A 24,774-nucleotide genomic window follows, 5' to 3' on the forward strand; every position below is an offset into this window, starting at 1 on the left:
AATAAATGATTTATTTCTAGCTCAATGCTTGTTTAGTGACTCCTCTTTATCACACAGGGGAAAAAAAATAAAAATCAGTTTCCCACACAACTAGCTGCTGTACAGCCTGATCTCAATTCCTAAGCCCAAACTATTTCCCTTACCCTTTAATAAAATAGCAGCCTTGCTTTTACTAAGAGTAGTGGATTCTTTCGTGTTTACAGATCAGTTGCCACACGAAGGGCTCAGCTGTCGTATAGAGGTGTCTACCAGCAAGCTGTAGACTTAATTTCTTCATTGTTTTGAAGTTGTCTCACAGGTAAAATGACCGCTTCTCTGGTAGAAATGTCTGTTGGGGGCTGAGCTGCTTTAAACTGTGTCTTAAGGGTCACCATGTGCTCTGTTCGTGCGTTGCTGTACGTTGGCTGCTTGCTACAGCTTTTATTTCAAGATATGCTGCTCCACAGTTGGGTATGTGTTGAGCGGCAACAGCTGTACGGAAGTCTGTGTCACCAGTCTAATTTACTGTCATAACAGCTTCCTGCAGAAAGAATCACTTGGAAAATCACAGTGGCTGCCCATCTAATGCTTCATCTGAAATTCCTAGCTCCTCACATCAGGTACTGGCAAATACATGACTTTCAGGCATGTTTTGAGGTTTTTTTGGTTTGGATTTTGTTTTTGTTTTTTTAATTGTGGGATTTATGATTAAGAACTGTTTTAGTCTTTGTGCTTGTTTTTTGGAGGATGCATCAGTATTACTACTGGTCAAAATTAAAAGTTAACTTTTAAACAAGGAAATTAGCTTCTCTCCAATATAAAATGTTGTACGCAGTGGAAAAGATTGGCGTGGATTCTTTACAGGGTATGTCACTGCAATTTTATTTTTAAAGGTGTTGATGATATTAATGCAACATACAAGATAGGCCAGAAAACTAGAGAGGCTTTTCTTTCTACATGCAGCATCTCTGATCTTTAAGTAAATAGGATAAGGAGTATGTATTTTGAGAACACATTTTTAGCAGGAAAATTCAACTCTCTATTTTCTTCTCGTGCATCTCTGGAGTTAGGCCTCTATGGCAGCGTTGTGGTAAAATCAAGTATGCCATTTATGCCACCATTATTGAAAGTCTGGGATATAAACAATCCTGAGCATATGTATCTCACACACACAGTTCGTATGGGAAGAGTGTTAAAGACTAAAATATGGGGGGGGGGGAAAGTCCCATTGATTTTTTTCTGATGTTTAGTTTAATATCTTAAGTCTTAAGCAGAGTGTCTTAAATCCCTTGTAAGGGACAGCACAACTGTTGTATGAGTATACTTGCAGACACGGCTTCTTTGTTGTGCTCAGCTGTCTGCGTTGAATCATAGAATTGTCTAGGTTGGAAGGGACCTTTAAGATCATCGAGTCCAACCATCACCCTAACACTGCCAAATCACCACTCAAACAAATGCAACAGGGGCGTGGCCACCAGAGACTTTGTTACAGCTGCCCGATTCCCTGATCGATTTTTCTGCCAGGTACAGAGCTCGCTGGATTCACCACCCTGGTGGGTTCCTTTAAAACTGCCAGCTGGCACCATTCCACCCAGGGACCATGTACCAGAGAGCGTCTCTGGGTAGCCGGCACATGGTGGCTTTCATCGCAACCCCTTCACTGCCTGTACGCAGTTGAAAATCACTGCACAAGGGTCTGTTGGTGTGTAACACAAGCTAGACTACCTGCTAACCCGGTAATGTTTCACGAGGCTGTGTGGGTGGCATTTTTCCTTTGTCCTTTTTAAACTTTATGAGATGTTTATACACGTAGTAGATACTGTGCCCTAAAAAATCCTGTCCATTGACTTGCAAAAGTACGTACACTGCCTGACCTCTCTTGTGAAATTCTTTGAGCACAAAGATGGCTTGTGCTGCTGAGCTACTCTACAAGAATGGGTTAGGCAGGTTACCACTGTTCTGGTATTTGGAGTTCTTTCCAAATACTCTGCAAACATGCCTGAAATACCATGCTGTTGCAAATTATTGAGAGATAAACTTTGAGTATTTTCTGTTACTGATCATAACCCCTGGCTTTAAACTAAAGAGGTAATCATAGAATGGTTCAGGTTGGAAGGGATCTTAAAGGTCATCCAGTTCCAACCCCCCTGCCATGGGCAGGGACACCTCCCACTAGACCAGGCCGCTCAAAGCCCCATCCAGCCTGGCCTTGAACACTTCCAGGGATGGGGCAGCCACAGCTTCTCTGGGCAACCTGTTCCAGTGCCTCACCACCCTGAGAGTTAAGAATTTTTTCCTGATATCTAACCTAAACCTCCCCTCTTTCAGTTTAAAACTGTTACCCCTTGTCCTATCGTTACACTCCCTGATGAAGACTCTAAGGTCTCCCCGGAGCCTTCTCTTCTCCAGGCTGAACAACCCCAGCTCTCTCAGCCTGTCCTCACAGGACAAGACACATCTCTTTGCCTTCTCATTAAGGAGAAATCTCTTCATTTATTGTGCCAAATTGAGAGCACTAAAAAATTTGTATTTTGTGTAAACAGATGATAGCGTGTTAAGTGGAACTAGCAATTGAAGAAACATGAAGAGGAGGACTAACAGATTATGACTTAAGTCCCACAAAAAGTCTGTAATGCTTAAATTAGTCAAGTTAATATTTTCAGGTGTTTGTTCTCTTCAGTATTATTTTAACTCGGGAATATATACATGTGTGTGCTTCCAGAATTTGGCATGATCACAAGCTCATTGATTCCTTTAGCTCCTTTAAACTGTCATGGCTATGGGTACTTACCCGGTAAAAACTGGAGGGGGGGGGGGTTGCCGGCCGTACCTGGGGTACGAGGGAGGCCGGCTGCCGGAAAGCGGGTCGCCCTGAGGCGCCGCCCGCCATCCGTGACAGGGCACGGTGAGGGCCGAAGCAAGCGCTGAGTAAGGCGGAGCCGTTTCCACAACGAGCGTTTACCCCCGTCCCGGGGCCCGGCGGTGCCCAGGCGGGCCGCTGGGGGGCGCCGCGGGGAGGCGGTTACCGGCCGTTAACGGCGGCGGAGAGGCAGGGGCACGTGACCCGCGGCGGGCGGGGCGCCCTCTACCGCCTCGCTCTGCGGCGGGCCGCGCCCCTTCCGGCGGGCGCTGCCGGAACCAGCGCGGGGGGGGCGGCCGGGCCCGGGACGCCGATTGCCCTCTTGCCTGGCGCCGCCGCTGCCCGCCGCCGGTCACCCGTCCCCTTCCCTCATGGCGGTGGAGCGCCCGCTCCGGCCTCCCCCTCCCCCCTCTCCTCCTCTTTGTCCGCGCGCGGCGGCGGCGGTGCCGCTCCCGGCGGGGATGTGAGGGGCGGTGAGCGCAGGTAACCGGGGACGGGGCCCGGACGGTGGCGGGGGCTGGCTGGGAGGCGGGGGCGGGCCCGGCCGGCCCCTCGGAGGGCGGAGTGAGGAGGGGAGGCGGCGATTGGGGGCGATCGGGCCGTTGGCGGCGGAGGGGAGGCGGTGCGTGCGGCCGCCCGGCCGGAGAGAGGCCCCCGCCGCCGGGAGCGGCCCTGCCCACGGCTCCGGGCCGGCCTCGCCGCCCAGGGACTCCCGGCTGTTCCCGGTCGCCGCCTGCCTCCTGATGCCACCGGTGCCAGGTGTCTCCCTTCCTTCCTTCCCCGCCTCGTTCCCTCTCCCTGAGCCGCGCAAGGTGCGGGGCCTTGGGCGCCGCGGGAGAGGAGCGGGCAGGCCGGGGCGAGCCGTGCCGCCTCCGGGCGGGCGGCGGGGGCTGCCTGGCTGTCAGGGCTGCGGCCGTTTGAAGCTGCTCGCAGAAGGCCACGGAGACCTTGGCCGGGTCGGTTTCCGCGTAGCGGGGAAACTTGCAGTGGCTTGGGCTCAGAAGACCAAGGTGAAAATATAAAAATCTGGGTGTTTGTTAGGCGCTCCGGCTGGGCACAACTGGCGAGTTGCGGTACGTGAGTTCTGCCAGAGCTCCGGAGCTGTGGTGCTTCTTCATGGAGCGTGTGTGTGTTGTTAATCGGGGAGCTAAACCAGTTTGTCTTCCGTTTGGCTCAGGAGTGAGTTCAGCTGGGGCTGAGGGCTGTGCAGCTTGGTTCCAGATCAGCTTCCGCAGAACTTCAGAGCCCTGGCAGTGCTTTAGTTTGAGGGGGGAAAAAAAATAATGTTAGCTTTGCACTGTAGTTCAGAATGATGATTTGTGTTCATTCTTATGCTGTGAAGATATAGGCTGGGTTTGACTCTTTAGTCCCTGATTTGTTTTTTTCTGATCTTTTCTTTTTCAACCAGTCAACTTTCTCCGTTTTCCTGCAACGTTATTTTTAATGAAAACGTCATTATAAATATGAAAAATGTAACGCAAACATTATTTTTAATGAAAGTACAATAAACATAAGTCACCGTGGTTCTTTATGAATGCTTTTGATGTGTCTCACTGTATACAGTTAGCTTTTTTTTCCCTTCCAACTTAAAAAATTAGTTGATAGGAAATTATTGCATAACTTTTCATCAGGATCATTATACGTGGATTTTAGTGTCACACCGGTTCTGGTTTTGTTAAAGTTACTAATTCCCAGGATAAAATCCCAGCAAATACAATGCAGGCTATAACAGATTATCAGTCACATCAAAGGAAAAACAGTGACTAATGTCTAGATTGGACTTCAATTTACTGGGTTATCTTAAATTTGAAACCGGCTATCTTAAATCCTAAAGGTGGAACTTCAGTGAACCTGTGCTGGTGACTCACCCTACTGAGCATGGAGCTAGGGTAGCAGGTACAGCAAGGATGAAGCAAGTCATGTCATCGGCTCTGGTCTGTTTTGATATACTTCCAGGAAACACAGTCAATACAGTGTTACTTCTAAAGCTGTAGTTTGTGTTTAGGTAATAAATAACACTCTGTTTTAGTGAAGTTACTTTTTAGTTTTATGTGAAAATGTTTTAATTGAAGAGCATTCTTCTTCTAGAAGAGAGAATAACTACAAATAGCAAACACAAAGAATAAGATGTACAAAAAAGTTTAGTGTGGCCAGTTTCTTACGATGGAATGCTTGTTAGTTTTACTTTATCAATAGAAATCTGCTATAAAGGATAAGTTTAACTAAAACTTTTAAAATAGGCAACTTTAGAACTGTTAATGTATGTTTTGCTTTCTGATTACTTGTGCTAAGTGCCTCTAACATTATATTATATATATGCATATATACAACATAATTTTTTTTTAACTTGCATATGTAATATGTAAATAATTATGTGTACAAGTTTGCACGCTCATTTAACTTTGACAGAGCTGGAAAACTGTATCTGTATTGGGGCAGACTTACAGTGTAAAATTGAAGGTTCTCTTCCTAAATAATGTATACAGAATCTTTGGGTACTCTATGCGTGCCTCTTGGTGTTTTAAAGATGGACGTGACTAAGTTTTGAACCAGCAGCTCTTTTATCTTAATGCTATGTTACATCTGTCCCTTCAGTGTTCTCCCTATAACTATGTTTAAAACATATGTTCAGAACATAACTGAGGAAGACTTGGATTAGAGTTAGCTATGTTTGGGGGATTTTAATAAGCTTGCTGAGAGTATTTCTGTTTTGATACTCCCCGCCACCCCAGAGTTCTGTATATAACCGTCCTCTGAAAACTCACCATACCAAAGCCTATAATTAAAACTTTATATTAGTTTTTGTAATAAAAGTGCCTTAGCACTTAAATTGCAGAAAAAACCCGAAAGGACGAGGTAGTATTTCCGTTAAACTTTAGCGTGTTACCTTGCAAAGAATAGCTTAGATTGCAGACTAGTTTCTTTGATTAGTAAAGTGAAAACCAAAGGGATGAAATGACTATAACATACCTAAGGAAGATGAAATTTAAAATTACACTACTTTGTTATTCAAGTGTTTTAAAAACAAATATCCTGTCCCTTTTTAAAGCACAGATGAGACAATATATGGTCTTGTGTGTCATGTATGAAAATGAAATTAACGGGAAATGATGGACATAATTTTTTAGCTGAATTCTTAAAATGCCAATTAATGTTATTTTTAACTTATATTTTAGAAACCTAACATTGAAATACTTAAGAAGTGAATGCCTCTGGATTTTGGAACAAAATTGGTATGTATAATGAGCCTTCAAAAGGCTCATCTCTGAACATTTGCATTTTTGTTGTTTATTTGTTGTTACTATGCGAGGATTAAGAGAAGAGGATTTGAGAATTTTGAGCTGTGGATCTTGCAGCACTTTGAACGGTGCCATGTTGCGTGCTTATTAGATGGGACTGTTTTCCTATGCTTTTTCACAGCAAGTAAGAGGATCTGCGTTCAGTGTTAACATTAACCTACCTGGAGCGCTCTGCTAGGTTTTTCCTAGGGGTGTAGCAAATTAATCATAGTTGGAAGGAAGAATGTACAGGGAAGGGTAGTATTGGAAGAAAACAGAGTTTGAAGAAACAAGTGCAGGAATCGGAACTGTGAACTGGCGTGGCTGACAGGAATATGATTTTATCTAGTCCTGGACTCCCAGTGGGTGCGTCCACCTCTGCTGGAGCCTGGGCATGCGAGAGGGTGCTCGGTGTCGCAGTGTCTTCACACCAGCGTTGTACTCCTGCTTGAGGAGCCTGCTGCTATATCTCAGTGTTCAGCTTCTAATAAGCACTAAAGTAGAAATGTTTCCACCCCCTTTTCTTTGCCTCTCCTTTTCCTTTTAGATGAGAAGGTTGTTAATGCAACTTACGTCATATACCATGCTTCTGAGTATGTGGAAAATAATTGCTTAGGGAACTAAATTGTTTTATCTATAGATGTTTTCTTCCTTTAGAACAGTTCTCTATGCTGTCATAATTATCAGTTGTCTTGAAATCAAAGCCTAAAAATAGTTTTCATTTCCCGTCATACTATAGAGAGGTTAATCACCTTGACAGTACTTTGAGCTTTTTTTTCCTTCAGTTTAGAAGTTATTTATGGAGATACCTTAAATTCAAAATCTTATGTGTTAGATGGAGTCCGGGATATCCTCATTGCAGCGTGTAACAGGAGAGAAGATGCACTGAAATAAATTTTCTTTTTCAGCTGGAGGTTGAATATGTAAAATCCTGATTTCTAGCCTAAAACTTGCTGTCTTCTGCTAAGCTGTTGTTGAAAGTCTTACCTAAGGAAAGTTGGAGTCTTAGCAGTGAAAGAGTGTAAACTCTAAACTCTCGATAGTTACTGTAGCTGACCTGAAAAGATGCTTCGTATAGGTATGGGGAGTTCTTTGAAAAATACATCAACAAACAGATGCCTTATTTCGTGTTCCGGATTTCTGTGTTTGTTACAGGATAAGTGCACATGCGTACATCTCAAGCTTGTTTGTGTTAGGGAAATTACTATATGATTAAACACCCATTCTAATCTTCTTTTTCATTTTTCTAGTGAGTTTATATGGAAGAAATGCTGTGGCTGTTCTCAAACTCTCTTACAAACTGATTTCAATGTAAGTAATTGTTTGATCAGTATCGTCAGTTATATGGTGTGCCAGACATAGGTCTGCGTACTTACTGAAAAGAAAAATAAATCACAAGCCTTTAAATTATCCTTAACTTTTTTCAAAGAACTTTGATTTGTTCAGGTTTCACTTTTTTATATGCTGGGTCTGAAGCCCCTTTTTCTGTGTGTTCAGACTCATTAGTTACTCATCTGTGGTTCAAGCTTACACGTGCTTCAAAGATTGCCTTTGTTTGTTTGTTTGTTTGCTTAAACACTCACAGCAGAACCAGTCACATAAGCTGTTGAGATTTTCTTATATAGTACTGCTTTAATTCTGATGTGTTTATTTTGCTCAGGTTTCAGTGTTGCGTCATCTTGTGTTGAGTAACAGAAGTTCTGCTGTTCATTGATCAATGTGACAGTCTTTAGTAGTTTACGAGATGAGCCAAACTCGTGGGAAATATGACTTCTGTATTGGTCTCGTGTTGGCTATGAGTTCCAGCATTTTCATTGGAGGAAGTTTCATCCTGAAAAAGAAAGGCCTTCTCCGGTTAGCTAGGAAAGGCTCCATGAGAGCAGGTAAATACACGTTTAAGAAATTTGCTGACACTTAAGTTTTGCTGTTTAACAGAATATTACTAAACTTGTTTGACTTTTTTGTTTGTTTCAGGCATATGTAACCTAAAACATAGAGATCGTGGGTTTTTTTCCTCTGGGTCAGATACACCTAACCCCGTGTGGGATACACACTATTTAATTTGCATGTAATGCCCTCTAGGGACACTTGTTGAAGGATTCCTTCGCACGTCAGCTAAGTCTGAATTGTACTTACAAATCGAAGTTGGAACCAGCATTCTTAACTAAATCTGTGCCCCTGAAAGAGTGACTTTAGGAGAATGTTAACTGCGTTTGAGTGTCAGGAGACTTTTGGAAAACTAAAAATCACATGCAATAATCACATGTAACGAGTAGTGTTCCTCAAGGATTCATGCTGGAACCAATACTATTTAATGCCTTCATCAATGACGTAGACCGTGACATCGAGTGTACGCTCAGCAAGCTTGCAGGCAACACCAAGCTGAGTGGTGCGACTGACACACCTGAGGGATGGGATGCCATCCAGAGGGACCTGGACAGGCTTGAGGAGTGGGCCTCTCTGAACCTCATGAAATTCAACAAGGTCTAGTGCAAGGTCCTGCACCTGGGTCAGGGCAACCGCCGGTATGAATACAGGCTGGGGGACGGAGGGATTGAGAGCAGCCCTGAGAAGGATTTGGGGGTAGTGGTGGGTGAAGAATTGGACATGAGCTGGCAACGTGTGCTCACAGCCCAGAAAGCCAGCGGTATCCTGGGCTGCATCACAAGCAGCGTGGCCAGCAGGTCGAGGGAGGTGATTCTGCCCCTCTACTCCGCTCTGGTGAGACCCCACCTGGAGTTCTGTGTCCAGCTCTGGAGCCCCCAGCATAAGAAGGACATGGACCTGTTGGAGCGAGTTCAGAGGAGGGCCACAAAGATGACCAGGGGCCTGGAGCACCTCTGCTATGAGGACAGGCTGAGAGAGTTGGGGTTGTTCAGCCTGGAGAAGGGACGGCCCTGGGCAGGCCTTATTGCGGCCTTTCAGTACGTAAAGGCAGCTTATAGGAAAGACAGAGAGAGACTTTTTACCAGGGTCTGTAGTGACAGGACAAGAGGCGATAGTTTGAAACCGAAAGAGGGTAGATTTAGATTAGATGGTTGCAGCATTCTCAGATTATTCAGACGGCTGAATCTAAGTAGTTTTCATTCAGTACCTGTCATCTGTGCTTCTAAAAGATGGTTGATCTTGAGATACGTAATTCATGCTCCCTGGTTTGGAATGGGAAATTGTGACTACATTTCACACGTTAGTATGTGTAATCAACCACAGAAGCCACACAGGATTTCCACAAAGTGGCACTCTTGTAAGAGGCATCTAACTTGGCTTTTCATGTCATTACACTGAATTGAAAGAACTGTTTTTCCGGGTCATGAAGATATGGTCATCAGTGCCATTTCTAATACAAAAGAAATAAAGTAACTTGTTTTCCAAGTAGGCTGTAGGAGGCATATGCACATCAGAAATTTGAAGATTTTATTTCAACCCCTTTAACTATAAAGCCTAAGTATGAAAAGGCTGTCCATATTATTAAGGGCATGGACTGCAAAAATGATTTTATGTTATGGCGATGTTATCAATGACAGGGCTTACTGTTTGTTGATACATGTTTTTAATGTTAATATGTTTGTATATAGCAAACATTCTTTCAATTTTAGGTCAAGGGGGTCATGCATACCTTAAGGAGTGGCTGTGGTGGGCTGGACTTCTTTCAAGTAAGTATCAAAAATGTATTTAAGTTAGTATAAAATACAATCTGCATTATATAATTTCAGTAAATAACTATGCCACCGATGGCAGCAATGGTTACAAAAAAGGAGTGAGGTGGGGATTCAACAAGGTATGGTGATGCTGTCTGGTGATTTGATGGGTGCAGCTTAACAATTCTAATATAACTTCTCTGACACCAGAAGTCCTTTCATTAATTTAATTGCCCTCTTTGGGCAGTGGAACTAGGTAGATGTTTGTCTTCCTGTATCTCTTTGCTAGCGTATGCATTCTGGCTTTTGTCTTAGCAGAGAAGTGCTTAGATATACAGGTTTCATTAGAGGGAAGCATATTTTGGGGTGATGTCCATTTCCTGAAGTTTTTTTAATTCCTTAAACTCTCTGCTCTCTGGCTGTGTTCAGGTAACTGTGGCTTAATGTATGCATTGCCCTGTATCCTGCTATTGCAGATTTCTCCATGCAGAAGTTCATGACTCAGGTTTGCAGGCTGGGGAGCTACAACATAGACACCAAAATAAAACACTTTCTAATTTGGCTGAATTAATTTTAATACCTGTTGTAGTCCCCTGGCCCGGTTTTAAAATATAATATTAGGGCCGGGGGTACGGGCTGTTCTGCTAGTAGTACTGTTCGCTGAACTCTATAATTAGAATTTTCCATTGTTCCCTTACTGCATGTTTGTGTCTGCAAGAACACTTGCACTGACTCACAAGTTTGTTGCGTAAGGCATCCTAACTCCTTTTTTATTAATTATTACTCTGCAGTGGGAGCTGGCGAAGTAGCTAACTTTGCTGCCTATGCTTTTGCACCAGCTACGTTAGTGACTCCTTTAGGAGCTCTCAGTGTTCTTGTAAGGTAAGAAACACTACCAGCGGTGTGACTTCGGAGAGAGAAGTAAAATATTTATTGAGAAATGTGTCACTGAATTATGCTGTGATAAATGTGGTTTGCTCTTAACTACACATAAAGTGTGCTTATAAACATCAGCAGTAACTTTAAGTTTCTCCAAATGTGAAGTGACCGTGCTCTAAAAAGGTCCTAGCAATGCATCTACACCTTGATCTGTGAAAAGCTGTCACCTGCAGCATTTCAAAAACATGTCGTATACAACACAGTAGTATTTTAATTCTTAACTACAGTTCAGATTTTTGTCTTTTAAAATAACTTTTACAAGTGCTTAGATACTGATTTTTTGGGGAGGCAGCACAAGAAAAGGCATTCTGGGGAAAGATGACAAATATTAACAGTAGTTCTGTCCATAACAAGTATCTTGAGATAGAAAACGAGCTATGTAGCTATTTTAAGGAAATGCTCAATTAGTAGATTTACCATAACTGACGTATGGACATTCATAGTGTTCCCGTTCACCAAAAGCTGCACACTCTGTATGCTAGTGACCTCTACAGTCAAAGCAACCTGTAAGTTGATGAGCAAATCAAGATGATGTTACTAATTCCATGTTTCCTGGTGCATTTTTTTTTTATTCTTAGTGCCATTCTGTCATCCTTCTTTTTAAATGAAAAACTTAATCTACATGGAAAAATAGGGTGTTTGCTAAGTATACTGGGATCAACTGTGATGGTAATTCACGCTCCACAAGAGGAGGAAGTAGAAACTTTGAATGAAATGTCCCACAAACTAGGTGATCCAGGTAAGAAAAACGCTGGCTTGACACATACGCAGGCCACCATTTCTTTATTATAGTTTCATTACTGCTGCTTTCAGGTTCCAGGAAGATAACCCGTGTCTGCTTCGTGTTGTCAAAATGAAGTAGAGATTTCAATTCTGTGACATAATTCCATAGGGGGTTTGCATGATGCCAGTGAACTTGTCTGGCCTTGAACAAAGCGTCTTGATGTGAACCACTAAGATGACAGTTTAAACGAAATGCAGCAGCACGGTTGGATAAACACAACTTCTATAAATTTTAATGGACATGTGTCAGTCTCTAAGCCCAAATTTAAGCTATCCTTAAAATGAAAAAGTAGGTGCTGTGGTAGGTGTCTGCTGAGAAGTGCAACCCTGGAGACTAGCTCCTATGCGTACGTGGAAGATAAGGCACGCACAGGTACACATCTGCAAAATACGGCATACGCAAAGCCAAGTTCCATTTTAAACATGAGGAAATAGCCAGCGCTGAGATGAAAAAACTGATCTTAAGGAATTACCTGATAATTGGAAATCTGCGGATGAATGCAGCAGCCTGCCAAAACGTACCTCCCTAAAAAGCATTCAGACAGGAGCCTGTGTCCAGTGGCATCTACACCTCAGCGAGTCAGCACGTGAGGCAATCTAATCCTGTAGAATGGTAAAAATACAGCATGCCCGAGTCTCATGCTTTGTTTTAGCTAGCTCACTCTAAAATGGTTTTAACTTTGATGTTGGAGGAGTAATGAGAAACACCCTGAACTCTTCTGTTTAAGCTTAGCAGTGTTAATGTGTGTTTTCTTGGTACCTCTAAGATGCTTTTGCTAGCATACGTAAATAACAAGATTTATTTTTTTTCCCCCCCAACCACAGGTTTTGTGGTCTTCGCAACTCTTGTTGTCATTGTGTCTTTAATTCTAATATTTGTGGTGGGACCTCGCCATGGACAGACCAACATTCTCGTGTACATAACAATTTGCTCTGTAATTGGAGCATTATCGGTCTCCTGTGTAAAAGGTTTGGGCATCGCTATAAAGGAACTTTTTGCAGGAAAACCAGTGCTGAAACATCCCTTGTCTTGGATTCTGCTGCTAAGCCTTATTGTCTGTGTGAGCACGCAGATCAACTATTTAAACAGGGCTCTGGATATATTCAACACTTCGATAGTGACTCCAATATACTATGTAATCTTTACGACATCCGTTTTAACTTGTTCTGCCATCCTTTTCAAGGAATGGCAACATATGGCAGCCGATGACATTATTGGCACCTTCAGTGGCTTCCTGACGATTATTGTGGGGATCTTTTTATTGCATGCCTTCAAAGATGTTAATTTCACCCTAGCAAATCTGCCCCTCTCTTTGCGGAAAGATGAGAGAGCAGCGAATGGCACTTTGCTGAGCACATACGACTGCTTTAATCATGACGAAGAGAGTTCTGCCTGTCTGGGTGAAATACAATCCACTGAGAGCCTCTCAGCCAGGAGAAACGGAAGTCTGTCAGCCTTCTGAAAATATCTACGTGTTACTTAAGAAAAGACGATTCTGTAACTCTGGAATTTATTTTTTTTCTGCTGTGAAATGTCTGAGCTTGTCTGGAAACTCATGTACTTTTTAACAGTATGTGTAGACAATCGTTAATTTTTATGTTCAATTAGTTTGGATAAAGAACACTGAAGGGGTTTTTATTTGCCTTATTTTTACTTTAAAAAAATACTAAAATGACCTCAGACCACAGTTGGTTTTGTTGCTTAAGTTATGTGTAAATACTTTCATTTCATTCTTCTGGTTTAAGATGTATTGCACTAATGACAATTTTATCAAAAATAAATCGCTTTATTTCTGCATTGGTGGTAAAAAGATTGCAGTGAACCTGGATCCTTTGTACTTGTGCCCTGGCTGAACGGAGTGACCGTAAATGGCAGGAGCTGCAGTAAGTGCGTGCTCTTGTCCCAGTTTGGAAAAGAGAAAAGGGAAAGCTACAACCAAGGCAGGCTAAAGCTGCTGCTCAACTACAGCTGTATGTTAAACTTCAACCTCTGCAGGATTTACATCAAAAAAACCCCCAACCGTACCAAATCAGAGTAACTGGCTGGCAGCAACAAAGCAGGAGCTTCTCTGCTTGGGTAGGTGAGACGGGAGTTCCTGCAGTGCCAGTTTATGCAGGAGGAAGAATTTGAGTTGTTAACAGCAGCAAAAAAGCTGTTCCCTCTTTTGTAAGAGAGGCCGGGTCCGGTCTGTTTGCTGCCCTGCCCTGGCTCTGTAGCTGCTCCCTGCTTTTCCGGGTACAGCCTGAACACACAGAATTGCAGTTTTGTTTGCGGGAACATGGTTACTGGCTGTGACACTAAGCTTTTAAAAAATGGCCAAAAAATTAGAACATAACATTGTTGCTTAAAAAAGGGGTGAGGGAGGGGAGTGGTAATTTAAGTTTGCAAAAGCAGAAAATAAAAGTTAGCGATACAATTTTTATAAGACCATTTCTACCATAGCTGTGAAAGTTAGATATTATTTGGGACAGATAGTTACTGCTGTAAGTTGTCAGTTTTAGTGCTTACTGTTCAAGAGTCTAATTTAAGATTACTACGAGGGCAAAACAGTTCGCACCAGTGTAACTAACTCTGCTGCCTTCCTTCAGCGTGTCACACGTGCAGGAGGGGCCAAGATGTCAAGCCGCAAAACGGTTCTTTAAATTCTGGTTGAAGAATGGGATTTGAACTTCTACCTGATTTTAAGGGACATCATGTCAGCAGCGCTCAGTCACGGAAACGTGTCCTCTAATGCTTGCACAACAAAGAGGACTGTCACGGGGAGCAGCGGGGAAGTCGTCAAACTGCCGAGGAGTCACTGAACGCCGGGTTGTCACTTGTGGTACCAAAGCACCAGCCTATCCAAAGAGCAGGTTACAATTTCACATGGTGGAGTCTGTTACTTGATGTTGTGATAGGCACTTTGGCCTCCAGGCGCACCGGGTTTTGATGATAAATAATTAAAAATGAAAACGTTAGGCCTTTTGTGCACCTTGCTGCTTTTTTCCTTAGAGGTAGGAGAAGCAGTTATACCAGGTGAAGAGGTTTTAGCTCCCATCAAGTCTAATAATCCTGTTGAAAAAACACTAACCTACCTTTGAAAAATGTGAAGCAAACATCTCATAGGCCTAATGTCTGAATTCTCTTAAACTCATGCTAAAGGGAAAAAAGTGCATAATGCATATTAATGCTAATAGTTTTAAGATGTTAGAGATGACTCTGTTTGCTGATGTCAGCTAACTAGTAAGAATTAGAACTTACTTTACTCACACCATGATTAGTTATTTTTAAATGGTTCTTAAACAAAAAAAAAAATCGGTCTTTATTAATTAGCCATTTCTCCACCATAGTGCCAAGGCAAAGCCTCAGGTGTGAGACTTACCCCTAAACCAATGATTATCTCAAATTACGAAGGTTGTTAATTTCCTTAATTGAAGCCTGAAGCACAGGGAATACCATTTGGTTGACTAGAAATCTTTGCACAGTGCTGTGAAGGACAGAAAAGAAACATTTCTTAAAGAAAACTGTCTGTTAAGCATCTTGTAAAAGAAGTCCTGGAACAAGCTGGTGTAACAAAGCACAAGTGTTGCCTGCTGCTGTCTCCCACACAGCGGGCAGCCTCCTGCGCGCTCTCGCCACAACAGGGAGCGCTCCAGACTGGCAGCTCTCGAGCACAGGCATCCTGGGAAAAGCTGTGGTGGTGGAAATCTGCTTATAGATTGGCTGGCAAATCTCTATCCTCTGTTTTGCCATGGAATTTCACAGTTAATTTCTTTTCTTTCCTCAAAATCCAGTTCCCAGCCACCCCAGTACCTACACGTTTCTCGTCTCCTGCATATCTCCTCCGTCAGACGCTTGTTTCTACCCGTTACTGGACGCGATTCTGTTGCTGTGAAACATCTGAAAGGAGCCGAGCAGGAGAAAAGATGGGCTGTAACCTTGAACCAGCAAGAGGGAAGGGAGAAAAACAGGTTCTCAAAGGGATGCGTTCTTGGTGTCACAGTGGGTGTTAGAAACAGTAACCAAATAACAACTCCAGAAATCCATATCCTGGGTAAAACATGTAATTATCTGTCTGGGTCTCCTCCAGACGTCTTAACTCACGTTTGTTTTGGGTTGATCCTAATTGCCAACTGAAAATCTCCGTTAGGATCCTGCAGTAAGCGTGCAGGAGTTACTACTTCTGGCTGAACAGGCTGCTTTAAAATTCAAGTTTTACAGCTGCAGAGTTTTACAAACAATTTTACTGATGCCGTGTTTGCAGAATACAGTTAGTGTAATTAAACAAATACTTTCCATAAGTAAATCATGATTAACATCGTTAGAGCTTGTGTACTGGGACAGATTACACCTGATCACCGTAGTCAAGATTCTTGTAAACAAGAATTCCTTATCGCTTGTAAACGTGTTTTGGTACACAGGTACGTATCGCCAACCAAAATATAAATTGTGTTAGAAGCTCTCATTAGGAAAAAGTAAACAGTCCCCATTCTAATCAATCAAACTACTGCCTTTTAAAAACGTCAGAATACTGTCAGACACCTCCTTGTTAAATAACTTCGAAACAATCAACCTTAATTAGCCTTCATTTCCATAATGACTGATCCGGAAGAATAGTTTTGCAAAGAGGAAAAACAATCAACTGACGAGGAAAAATTATTCACAAAGCACCAGCAGAGTTTGTTGGTTGGGTTTTTGTTTTTTGTGTTTTTTTTTTTTTTTTAATAAAGGCTAATTAAGCAATTAATGCTCTAATACAAACAATTTGGAATTCATTTCTAAAAATTTTTTTCTACAGAACCCAGTTTCCTACCCTCCACAGCTATTACTGTGATAGCTTCAGGGGGGAAATCACGCCAGTCCAGTCTGAAACGGCCACCTCCGTACAGGAATGCAAAGAGATTTCCAAAATCTTTTACAGTCACAGGTTTTTAATCAAAGTGTATAAAATTTTAGTCTAGAAAAATAAGTATAGATTGTATACAGTTACTGTGCTTGGGAGACCGAAGAGGACAGCGCACCACCGGAATGGCACAGGCATACTGAAAAACGCAGACGAGAGTACTCCTTAAAACTGTCGGTGGGGTTTCTGGTTGGTTTTTTGTTTTGTTGTTTTGGTTTTTTTTTCCTTTCTCATACTTTTAGCCTAAATAGGTGCAAAAAGTATCGTTAGGTGGGAAGCCTAGTTGCTGGCAAGGGACTGATGAATAGGCGGCTGGAAGCAGCGCACGTGTTCCACGGGTGTGCTCTCGCCATCGCCGGACTTCAAATACTTGTCCAAAATAGCAATTATTTCATCATTCAGAATCTGGAACTTGCGAATTCTCTCAACCATTTTCTTCAAAGGCTGTAAACGTCAAAAAAAAAAAAAAACCAGACACACGGGACTTAGCTTTGGAGATAAAAAGCCTTAGACACAGAAGCAGCAAATGCTGTGACCTCGCCTCTCCCAGCAACGTTACGAATGTTTCCCTTACACGGCTGAAAACCCAAGGTGCATTTTTGCATTTTCGTTTTCGACACTGCTGCTTTTTGTACAAAAAAGGGCAATTTACAGCAGCCTTGTCATAATCTGAATGCACGTACGAGAGATGGAAAGCTTTAAGAAAATCCCACATGGTCAGGAAATCGGAATTCTCACTGACCAGTCTTCAAACTCCAGTATTAATGCCTTGATCTTTTGTTCCTAAGAACCCTGGTGCCCTCATTTTCAGCATTTCAGCCTAAAAAGTGATTGCTACATCTATACTGCACCCGAGTACAAGCAGCTCTGATTTACTGTCGTCTTTATTACTACACTGAAGGCAGAACAGATGTTTTCAACTCACCACATTCTTTATGACCTCGTCTTTGCCATCGTGCTTTTGGACCTTCAAGAGGTGGTAGCAGAAATCCAAGACATCAAAGCGACGCTGCTGTCCCAAAAGCACGATGATCATACAGCCAGCCCAGTGCAAGCCGTCTCCAAAGCACTGCCTGAAACAGGGAACACACTGCATAAGGCACGTTTCACCTACACCTTCAGAAATATAACCACAATAAATGCTCGTGAATCAGCCATTATACTAAACTACGCATACAGCACTCTAGCGTACGTAAGACATTAAGCTAGGAAATACTGCAAGATCTCTAGTAAATTAAGTTCTCTTTTCAGAGATGCAAGTGGGTGCTTAACAAAAAAACAGAAGCCCCCTCCGAATTTTACACAGGGCAGAATACCTCCAGAAACATTTAATCCCTGTTAGACTCCAGTGGCATTACATGTCATTTCCAAAGGAAACAATAAAGTGGGAATTCAACATCACTCCGCTCCTTTGGGCTGCGGGCAAGCAAGGAAGCAAACATCCTACGTCCGATGCTGTTGCCTCCACCATTGCTCACTGAAAAGCACGTTACAGCTCAACGGTTTTTCAAAATAAGGATATTATCAAAATTAACACAACCAAGAACTAGAGTTTCTGGTTAACTCCTGTTAATCATGTTAACTTCCAAGTGCTCATTTTTGCTCCTAATTCAGAGAAGGATATACTTGTTAGAAATACATCCACCGACGTTCAGCTATTTTATTTAAGTTCAGTGCCCGCAGGGGTCTGACGGCTATTGAAGGAGGCATGCTAGGGCCTGCAAGTCATGAGATCATCCATTATACGCTAGCAATACTTAAAATAGAGGGTTATTTTTGTTAAAGATACAATAATATCTGTGTTCGGGGATGATGAGCCCCTCCCAGCGATCGCAGCCCTTTCCCTTGTTTTCGCTCTAAGCTCTTGCAGACGGGCAAACAAATGCCTCCATTCTAGGGCCCCCCACCCCAGTGACAGGGAGGACAAGCAATGTCCTGTTGCCGGCAGGAGTATGGCGGGCAGCTGGCAGTACGTACTCCACCGTGAACTCGTGCGTTCCCACGGGGATGCAGTAGACGAACTGCATGGCGCTCCAGAGGCGGTGGAATTCCACGCACTCATCCACGTGCATCACCCCGTTGCTGGGCAGGGGCCCACGCCAGATGGGGTCGTCCAGGAAGGAGCGGATCCTCGTCAGGATAACCTCAAACATGGAGAGGCCGCAGCAGAGGCGTTCTTTGGTCAGCAAGTCCCCTTCCCTTGCGATTGCTATTTGCTAAGGCGGGGAGAAAGAAAGTGCAAAATCCTGGTAAAAGCCACTTGACTATGAGAACTTATCTAAAAAGAAATACAATAACACGTTTTTCAGTTTCACTCGGTTTCTTCTAGGAGAAATATCTCCTGAGTTTAAGTGAGGTCAAAGGCCACTAACCTGGGGTTCAGTTCAGTGGGAAAAAACATTCAGAGAAAATCCTGAAAGCCTTTTCAAGCAGACAGGCCTGAAAGCAAGTAACGCTAACTGCGGCAATTCTAATCCTGGACTAGTCCCAGGAAAGTTTAAAGAATTCTTTGCCTGGACGGGGGCAGAAAGCAAAACCAAAGAGTTCAGCGCTCGGCTGCCAGTACAGGCTGTAGCTCCTGCCTGCGCTCTCCTGCGTATGGCCCTCAGCTGCGGCTCTTAGAGATGGGAAAGCTCCACGAACAGGCTCAGGCAAAACCCAGAGATGGCAATGCCCGTCGGGGCTTGTCCCAGCTTGTGCCATCACAAGGAGAGCCCTCTCCTACAGCACAACAGGCACCTACCGAGCTGCAGCACGTATGACAGTGAAAGCAGCCTGCGGTCTGCTCCAGAGCACCGCAATCTTAGTTTCTACTATTCGCGCCTCGATCACTTGTAAATTGCCACGGTTAGTGGGGAATTAATGTACCCCTCACACTGAGAGAAAAGGAAAATAGTGCTGAAGCTGTAAAGGCAGTTCAAGAACGTTCTCATTGATCACCATGTTTTCAGGGAAGCTCAACTCAGCTCATTTTCCAAGAGTTTCTACTCATCTGGCTGAGAGAGGAGCAGTTTGTTTTAAAATAGATACAGATATACACACGCACAAGAAAACGGATTGCTTTTGGTTGAATTTGCACTAGGACCTTCTAGGCTGGCCTTTATACCGAGAGGGTATCACATAGCAACATACATACAAATTAGCATTTTCCCTAAAACATGTCTGTTCCACCCCAGTCTCAAATGTTTTAAACTTCTGAGCTTTAACAGCTTTACCAAATCCATGGATCTGAAAAAAAAATATCCTACTGTGTGAAGGAAATAGGAAAATATCTTATTGCTGAATGTGCAGGTTGAAGTTGTGACACAGCTGTCAGCACATGTGAAAGGACAGGCTTCCCAGTGCTCAGGAATTTCTGATACAAATGAGAACGATTAATTACCTGGGGCGTTCCCAGTCTTTCAATGAGAGGAACCAAATGTAGCGGAGCATATTTTGATTCTAGTCTCTTCATTTTAGCATCGAGTCTTTCACCCTCTGAAAGAAAAAAAAATAGAGCACTGATTCATTTAAATGGTAGCTGACTTAATTTTATAAATTGAAATTAAGAAAGAAAATTCTTATTTTTGCACAACCTTTATTCGGTGCAGTAGAAAACTGGGTAAGTTATTTTCATGGGTCTAAACAGCTGGTTAATCTTCAATGTGCTTTTAGAAAAATATATATTTAAAAATGTTGCATTGTATGTGCAAACAGAAAGAAACTAAGGATTTGTAGTAGAATACATTTCATTAACTAAATTGAATATCGAATATAAGGCTCTATTACGCTGCTGCTGCTAACATTCGACTCCCACTTGACCTAAGCCAAACGAATTGTCCTCATCATACATAAAATGCTTGACTCTAGAAGGTGGGGTAAAATGAGGGTGAAATTCTGTGTATAACAAGGCTTTAAAAAGCAGTTGACACCCCCTCGTCACGGGAATGTAGGAAATGTTCTCCATCAAACAGGAAAATACTGTTTACAATGGTCTGGTTAGTTTTACGCAGAGATGCAAGTAGCTCCAGTAAGTCTGGAAATATTCTCAAAGGTTTTTAGCTGATGGATTTCTCCGAGCAGAACAAATCAGCCACTCTGTCAGCAAGAAATGGAAAGGAAAGGAGGCAGAGGAGCAATACAGAAAGAAGCGAAGCGTGAAAAAAAAAAAAAGCTGACTTTCTGACGATGAAGGATGAAGAAAGCAGCTACGAGAGGAAGCAATCTTGCAAACATTCACCACTGCATGCCCAGTTTAGTAAAAAGGCACGTGAAAAGTCTACTAGGACCAGGGACCACTTGTATTTACTTACTTTGCTGACCGATTTCCTATACCCTGCATGATCAAGCCTACCCCATTTAACTGACAATCATATAAGCTAAACAGCACCTTCGGAAAAGCCTCTCACCACATGCATATAGAGGGATAATACTGCCCTGGGTATCCATCCCACTTCTCCGTCACGGTATTCCTCCTCTTCCTCTTGTAATTTGCACTGAGCCTCACCAAGAAGCACATTATTTTTCAGCCAGGCAAACAGGCCCGAGTCTGTTACTTCTGTCCCATAATTAACAGCAGTGTTGTAAAGGATGACTGGGAACAGTCACCAAAACGGCAGCAGCAGGCAAGACAAGTGGAAAGCATTAACCAAGGAAGGTGTTTTCACTTAGCCAATACCTTTGACGTGAACTCTGGGCAGGATATTTTGGAACGGTGCCGCATGCAACAGGTCACACACCTCCTCTAGGGACTGGAACGAGAAGGAAACGAGATGCATTTAGGACCGAAGAATCCCCAAACCGCACCAGATCCCCAAAACGGGCTTCCAAAAGCACGCCCTCGCAGAAACACCAGAGGGCAGCCAAGCCTCCGCCACCGGAGCCGCTCCAAGCTTTCGCTCTCCTCATGGGATCGCCCCCAAAGACGATTTGATTTCACCAGGTTACCTTAGCTTCCCAAATAAACCCCAGCAGCTCTCCTCCCACCCTCAGCTGGCAGTTTGTAAAGGACAGGGTATTTATTAAAAAGACTAATGCAGAATGAATAATTTCAGTGTGAAAGCGGCAGACGGTTCCCGCGCAGACAAACAAGAGGGGTGAGGATGATGATTCACTGCTTGGTTATTTTTACCAACGCTATTCCCACAACCCATTACCGTGGTGGGAGCATCTCCCCGCCAGGCGGGCTGAGACATACGACAGCAACAGTGAACCACCTCTCGGGAAGTATTTTACATCTTTAGGGACAACGGGAGGAGACAGATGTCTCCTGTTTCTTGGCTGCCATATGTGCAGAGAAAATGCAGAGATGACCAGAAGCAGACGCATGACTTTGCTATGCCCCTCTCCTCATTTCTAGAGCAGAGGCCCTGCTCATTTATGCTCACCACTAGTACTAGGAGAGATGTGCACAGCCATACCCTCAGCAAGGCCAGGGCACCAGAGCTCACATGCCTTTCCTAGGTCTAATTCCTTGATGGCAACACCATGAAAATGCATGTGGTAGGCAGTCAAGACTAACGAGACCCACCCACTAGCAGAGACACACTACAGACCTACATTTTGCACTGGGGTAAAGTCCAGGTAAGTTGTGATGATGACCACAATAGAAAAATACTGAAACACGTGACAGGACACCGGGGCACCACCAAGGGCAAAAACAAGAGGAGGGGCAGCAAGCAGGGGTGCATTACTAGAAAGTGTCACCCAAGTGGCATCCCAAAGATGGTACCTCTAGTGCTGGTGTCACTTTGGTACACTCCCAAGCAATCCTCCGGAAGCAGTGAGGACCCTTCACCTGTCTGGCCTTTCACCACGTCCCCTGTTAGCCTCTGGGGAGACCTTATAGCAGCCCTCCACTACCTAAAGGGGGCCTATAGGAGAGATGGGGAGGGACTCTTTATCAGGGAGTGCAGAAACAGGACGAGGGGTAACAGTTTTAAACTGAAAGAGGGGAGATTTAGGTTAGATATTAGGAAGAAATTCTTTACTGTGAGGGTGGTGAGGCACTGGAACAGGTTGCCCAGAGAAGCTGTGGATGCCCCATCCCTGGAAGTGTTCAAGGCCAGGCTGGATGAGGCTTTGAGCAGCCTGGTCTAGTGGGAGGTGTCCCTGCCCATGGCAGGGGGGTGGAACTGGATGACCTTTAAGGTCCCTTCCAACCCAAACCATTCTATGATTCTATGATTCTAATACAAGGCAATCCAGTTTTTCATTTTGTTTCAGCTATCCCATTACTGGATAACGGGTTCACTGCTTGTCACCCACCCCTCCAATTACTCTCCACCACAAGGGAGAGTTCAAACCCCATGAACAGGATGCTGAGGAACAGCATGTCTCCATCACCTTATCTAACATCAACACCTTTAATACACCCTGGAGGAGGATTCTTACGTGAGGATTTATTTTTGTGCAGCAGCAGGCCCCCAGCCAGCTTGCTGAGGAAATGACGTGGCTGGTTCGCAGTCAGCAAAGATCTCTACGTGATGGGCAGCCCAGCCTCAGCGTGGGCAGAGCGACCTGTACTCACAGGCAGGGGATAGACTCCCCACCCAGCTCTTGAAGGCACAACGCAGGTAAAGAAAGGGAAGACTGCACACTTGTTGCTTTTCTGGTCCATAAGCAATGCCCACCTTTCCCTCTGTAAGCACCCGAAAGCATGAAGACAAAGAAATTATACGTGTGGCCATTCTGTTTGAGCAGCAGATAGTAATAATGTGGAAGAAGAGTGGGAAAAGCCCATGCTGTCAGCAGCAGGCAGCTTTGCATGCCGTAAGGTAGAGGCTAAGCATATAGGATGCAGCTGAAAGACCAGACATGTTTCACAGCTCCATTCAAGCTAAGACAGACGAATGTGTGGCAGAGTGAATGCCACTGTCAGCCATCCAAGCAGCAAGAAGGATGTCCAAGAAGTCCATGTTAACTTTGCAGTGTCTCAGATGACACCAGGAATGACAAGCAGGAAAGGAAAATAACAGTACCAGATGCACAACTCATTGACATAAAGAGAGTAGCCACTCTGTGACAGACTGCAGGAATAATGTCTTTGATCGTAATTTATGATCAAGGTCATAATATTTGATCCCCAGGTACTGCACACAAGGCAAAGTCAGGCACCCCTGCTATCTCGCAGACACGAGGAGTCTTGCCCCTGCAAGACTGTAAGAGATCAGAGCAGGGAACTGTTTCTATCCATCTGCCCATCAGCAATAGCAAACTCGCAGATTTCAACCTCGTTATTTGTGACGTCAGTAACAAAAATTGGAGAGTACATTTTGAGAGACAGATGGATTTTAAACTAGCACAGCAGGCACCTACCAGACTCTGTTCAATGAGGAGGCAAAACAGGACGGCATTTCCCACTTCCCGCAAATTCTGGAAGCAGACAGTCTTCAGTTCTGCATATTCAACGATGTCCTTCAACTGATGGTGAAAAAACTCCAAGATCCCTGAAATCAAAAGAGAAGCAAAAAAAATTAAATCTCGGGAGCCAGAACAAAATTTAGCGATGGTCACACAGGCACACTTACTACCTTGGGAAAACAGACAAAGGATTCCGGTCATGTGGATAAGTCATACAGATGAGGACTAATTTTTCTTTCTGCCTCAAAAGCACACCAATTTTCTAACCAATTTGCCTATTCAAAGGTTGCACTGAACGTGCACTGTATCAGAGCACAACTAATGAAGGGTGCAGGTTTGGAATTCTCTCTCCACGTATCAGCACACAAGACTTTTTATCTCCAGACATGCAGTCTAGAGAACCTGAAAGGAGCATACATTAAAAAAATCAGAGGTTATGAAGCATTAAGCCAGTGGTGTGCTGACCTTCTTAACTGGATAAATCATGCACAATGGAGTGCCTAGCTTTTCCCTCCTGGGAAAGGGAGCCAGTGTTGAGAGGTAAGAAAATAATTTCCAGGAGCAGGAAGACAGACTTGGGCTCTCATCTGCTATTAGTCCTGTTCCAGCTGCTGTCCCCCAACCTGCTGCACCACCCAACGCATTTGATTTGCAGCTGTTATTTTCCAGGATGACAGAGCCAGCAAGGAGCAGAGTGCTAAAGATACAGGTAACAGGGGTGGTGTCAGACCATGACTCTGACAGTGCCACAGACAGCCAGAGGTGATCTGCAACCTCACATAACAATTAAATACAGAAATCACAAGTCATGCTCTGCTGGCAAGGGTACATCGGATCCTGCTGACAAGCACAGTCAGAAGACTGTTTCCGTTAAAGTTTTGCCAAAAACTGTTAAAAAAAACCGCTAAAATGATGATTTTTCAAACCACGTAATTTACATAAACATATGTCTTTTCCACCAAACCTCTCCCAAACAACAGTGATGTGTAACGTGCTGGTGGGTTTCCAGCTCCTTCCTCCCCTAGCCCCAAAAAGGTTGCGCAGTCCCTTGGTTAGAGACAAGCCCAGGAAAC

At 43.8% G+C, this 24,774-nt stretch overlaps 2 protein-coding genes across 7 annotated transcripts in view; one reads left to right on the top strand and one right to left on the bottom strand.

The window, feature by feature from the left end:
* The first annotated feature begins 3,084 nt into the window (after positions 1-3,084).
* NIPA2 (NIPA magnesium transporter 2) lies at positions 3,085-13,858 on the top strand. 4 transcript variants are annotated; one of them, XM_063340195.1, is made up of 8 exons: positions 3,085-3,322; positions 6,016-6,072; positions 7,368-7,428; positions 7,778-8,000; positions 9,714-9,770; positions 10,547-10,637; positions 11,273-11,433; positions 12,303-13,858. In XM_063340195.1, exons 4-8 carry the CDS (start codon positions 7,862-7,864, stop codon positions 12,938-12,940), a joined length of 1,086 nt encoding a protein of 361 aa, XP_063196265.1. In that variant the 5' UTR covers positions 3,085-3,322; positions 6,016-6,072; positions 7,368-7,428; positions 7,778-7,861; the 3' UTR covers positions 12,941-13,858. The 4 variants fall into 4 exon arrangements, with proteins under 4 accessions (XP_063196265.1, XP_063196271.1, XP_063196277.1 ...); XM_063340201.1 differs by lacking the exon at positions 3,085-3,322 and adding an exon at positions 3,416-3,598; XM_063340207.1 differs by lacking the exon at positions 3,085-3,322 and adding an exon at positions 3,686-3,849.
* A 1,825-nt stretch (positions 13,859-15,683) lies between these two features.
* Positions 15,684-24,774, bottom strand: part of CYFIP1 (cytoplasmic FMR1 interacting protein 1) — an 82,888-nt gene continuing 73,797 nt past the window's right edge. For all 3 annotated transcript variants that reach the window (XM_063340148.1, XM_063340156.1, XM_063340166.1), the window contains 6 exons: positions 23,657-23,787; positions 21,018-21,090; positions 19,743-19,837; positions 18,338-18,576; positions 17,286-17,433; positions 15,684-16,804 (listed from right to left, as the gene is read on the bottom strand). In XM_063340148.1, the coding sequence (XP_063196218.1) occupies positions 16,640-16,804; positions 17,286-17,433; positions 18,338-18,576; positions 19,743-19,837; positions 21,018-21,090; positions 23,657-23,787 (851 nt within the window). In that variant the 3' untranslated portion in view covers positions 15,684-16,639. The remainder of the gene's footprint in view (positions 16,805-17,285; positions 17,434-18,337; positions 18,577-19,742; positions 19,838-21,017; positions 21,091-23,656; positions 23,788-24,774) is intronic.

This window comes from Chroicocephalus ridibundus, chromosome 1, assembly GCF_963924245.1.
Source record: "Chroicocephalus ridibundus chromosome 1, bChrRid1.1, whole genome shotgun sequence".
Lineage (NCBI taxonomy): Eukaryota > Metazoa > Chordata > Aves > Charadriiformes > Laridae > Chroicocephalus > Chroicocephalus ridibundus.

Coding starts and splice junctions, on each gene's coding strand:
- NIPA2 (XM_063340195.1), top strand. CDS start 7,862: ATGAGCCAAACTCGTGGGAAATATGACTTCTGTATTGGTCTCGTGTTG. Junction 8,001..9,713: donor GAAAGGCTCCATGAGAGCAG/GTAAATACACGT, acceptor TTTCAATTTTAG/GTCAAGGGGGTCATGCATAC. Junction 11,434..12,302: donor CCACAAACTAGGTGATCCAG/GTAAGAAAAACG, acceptor CCCCAACCACAG/GTTTTGTGGTCTTCGCAACT.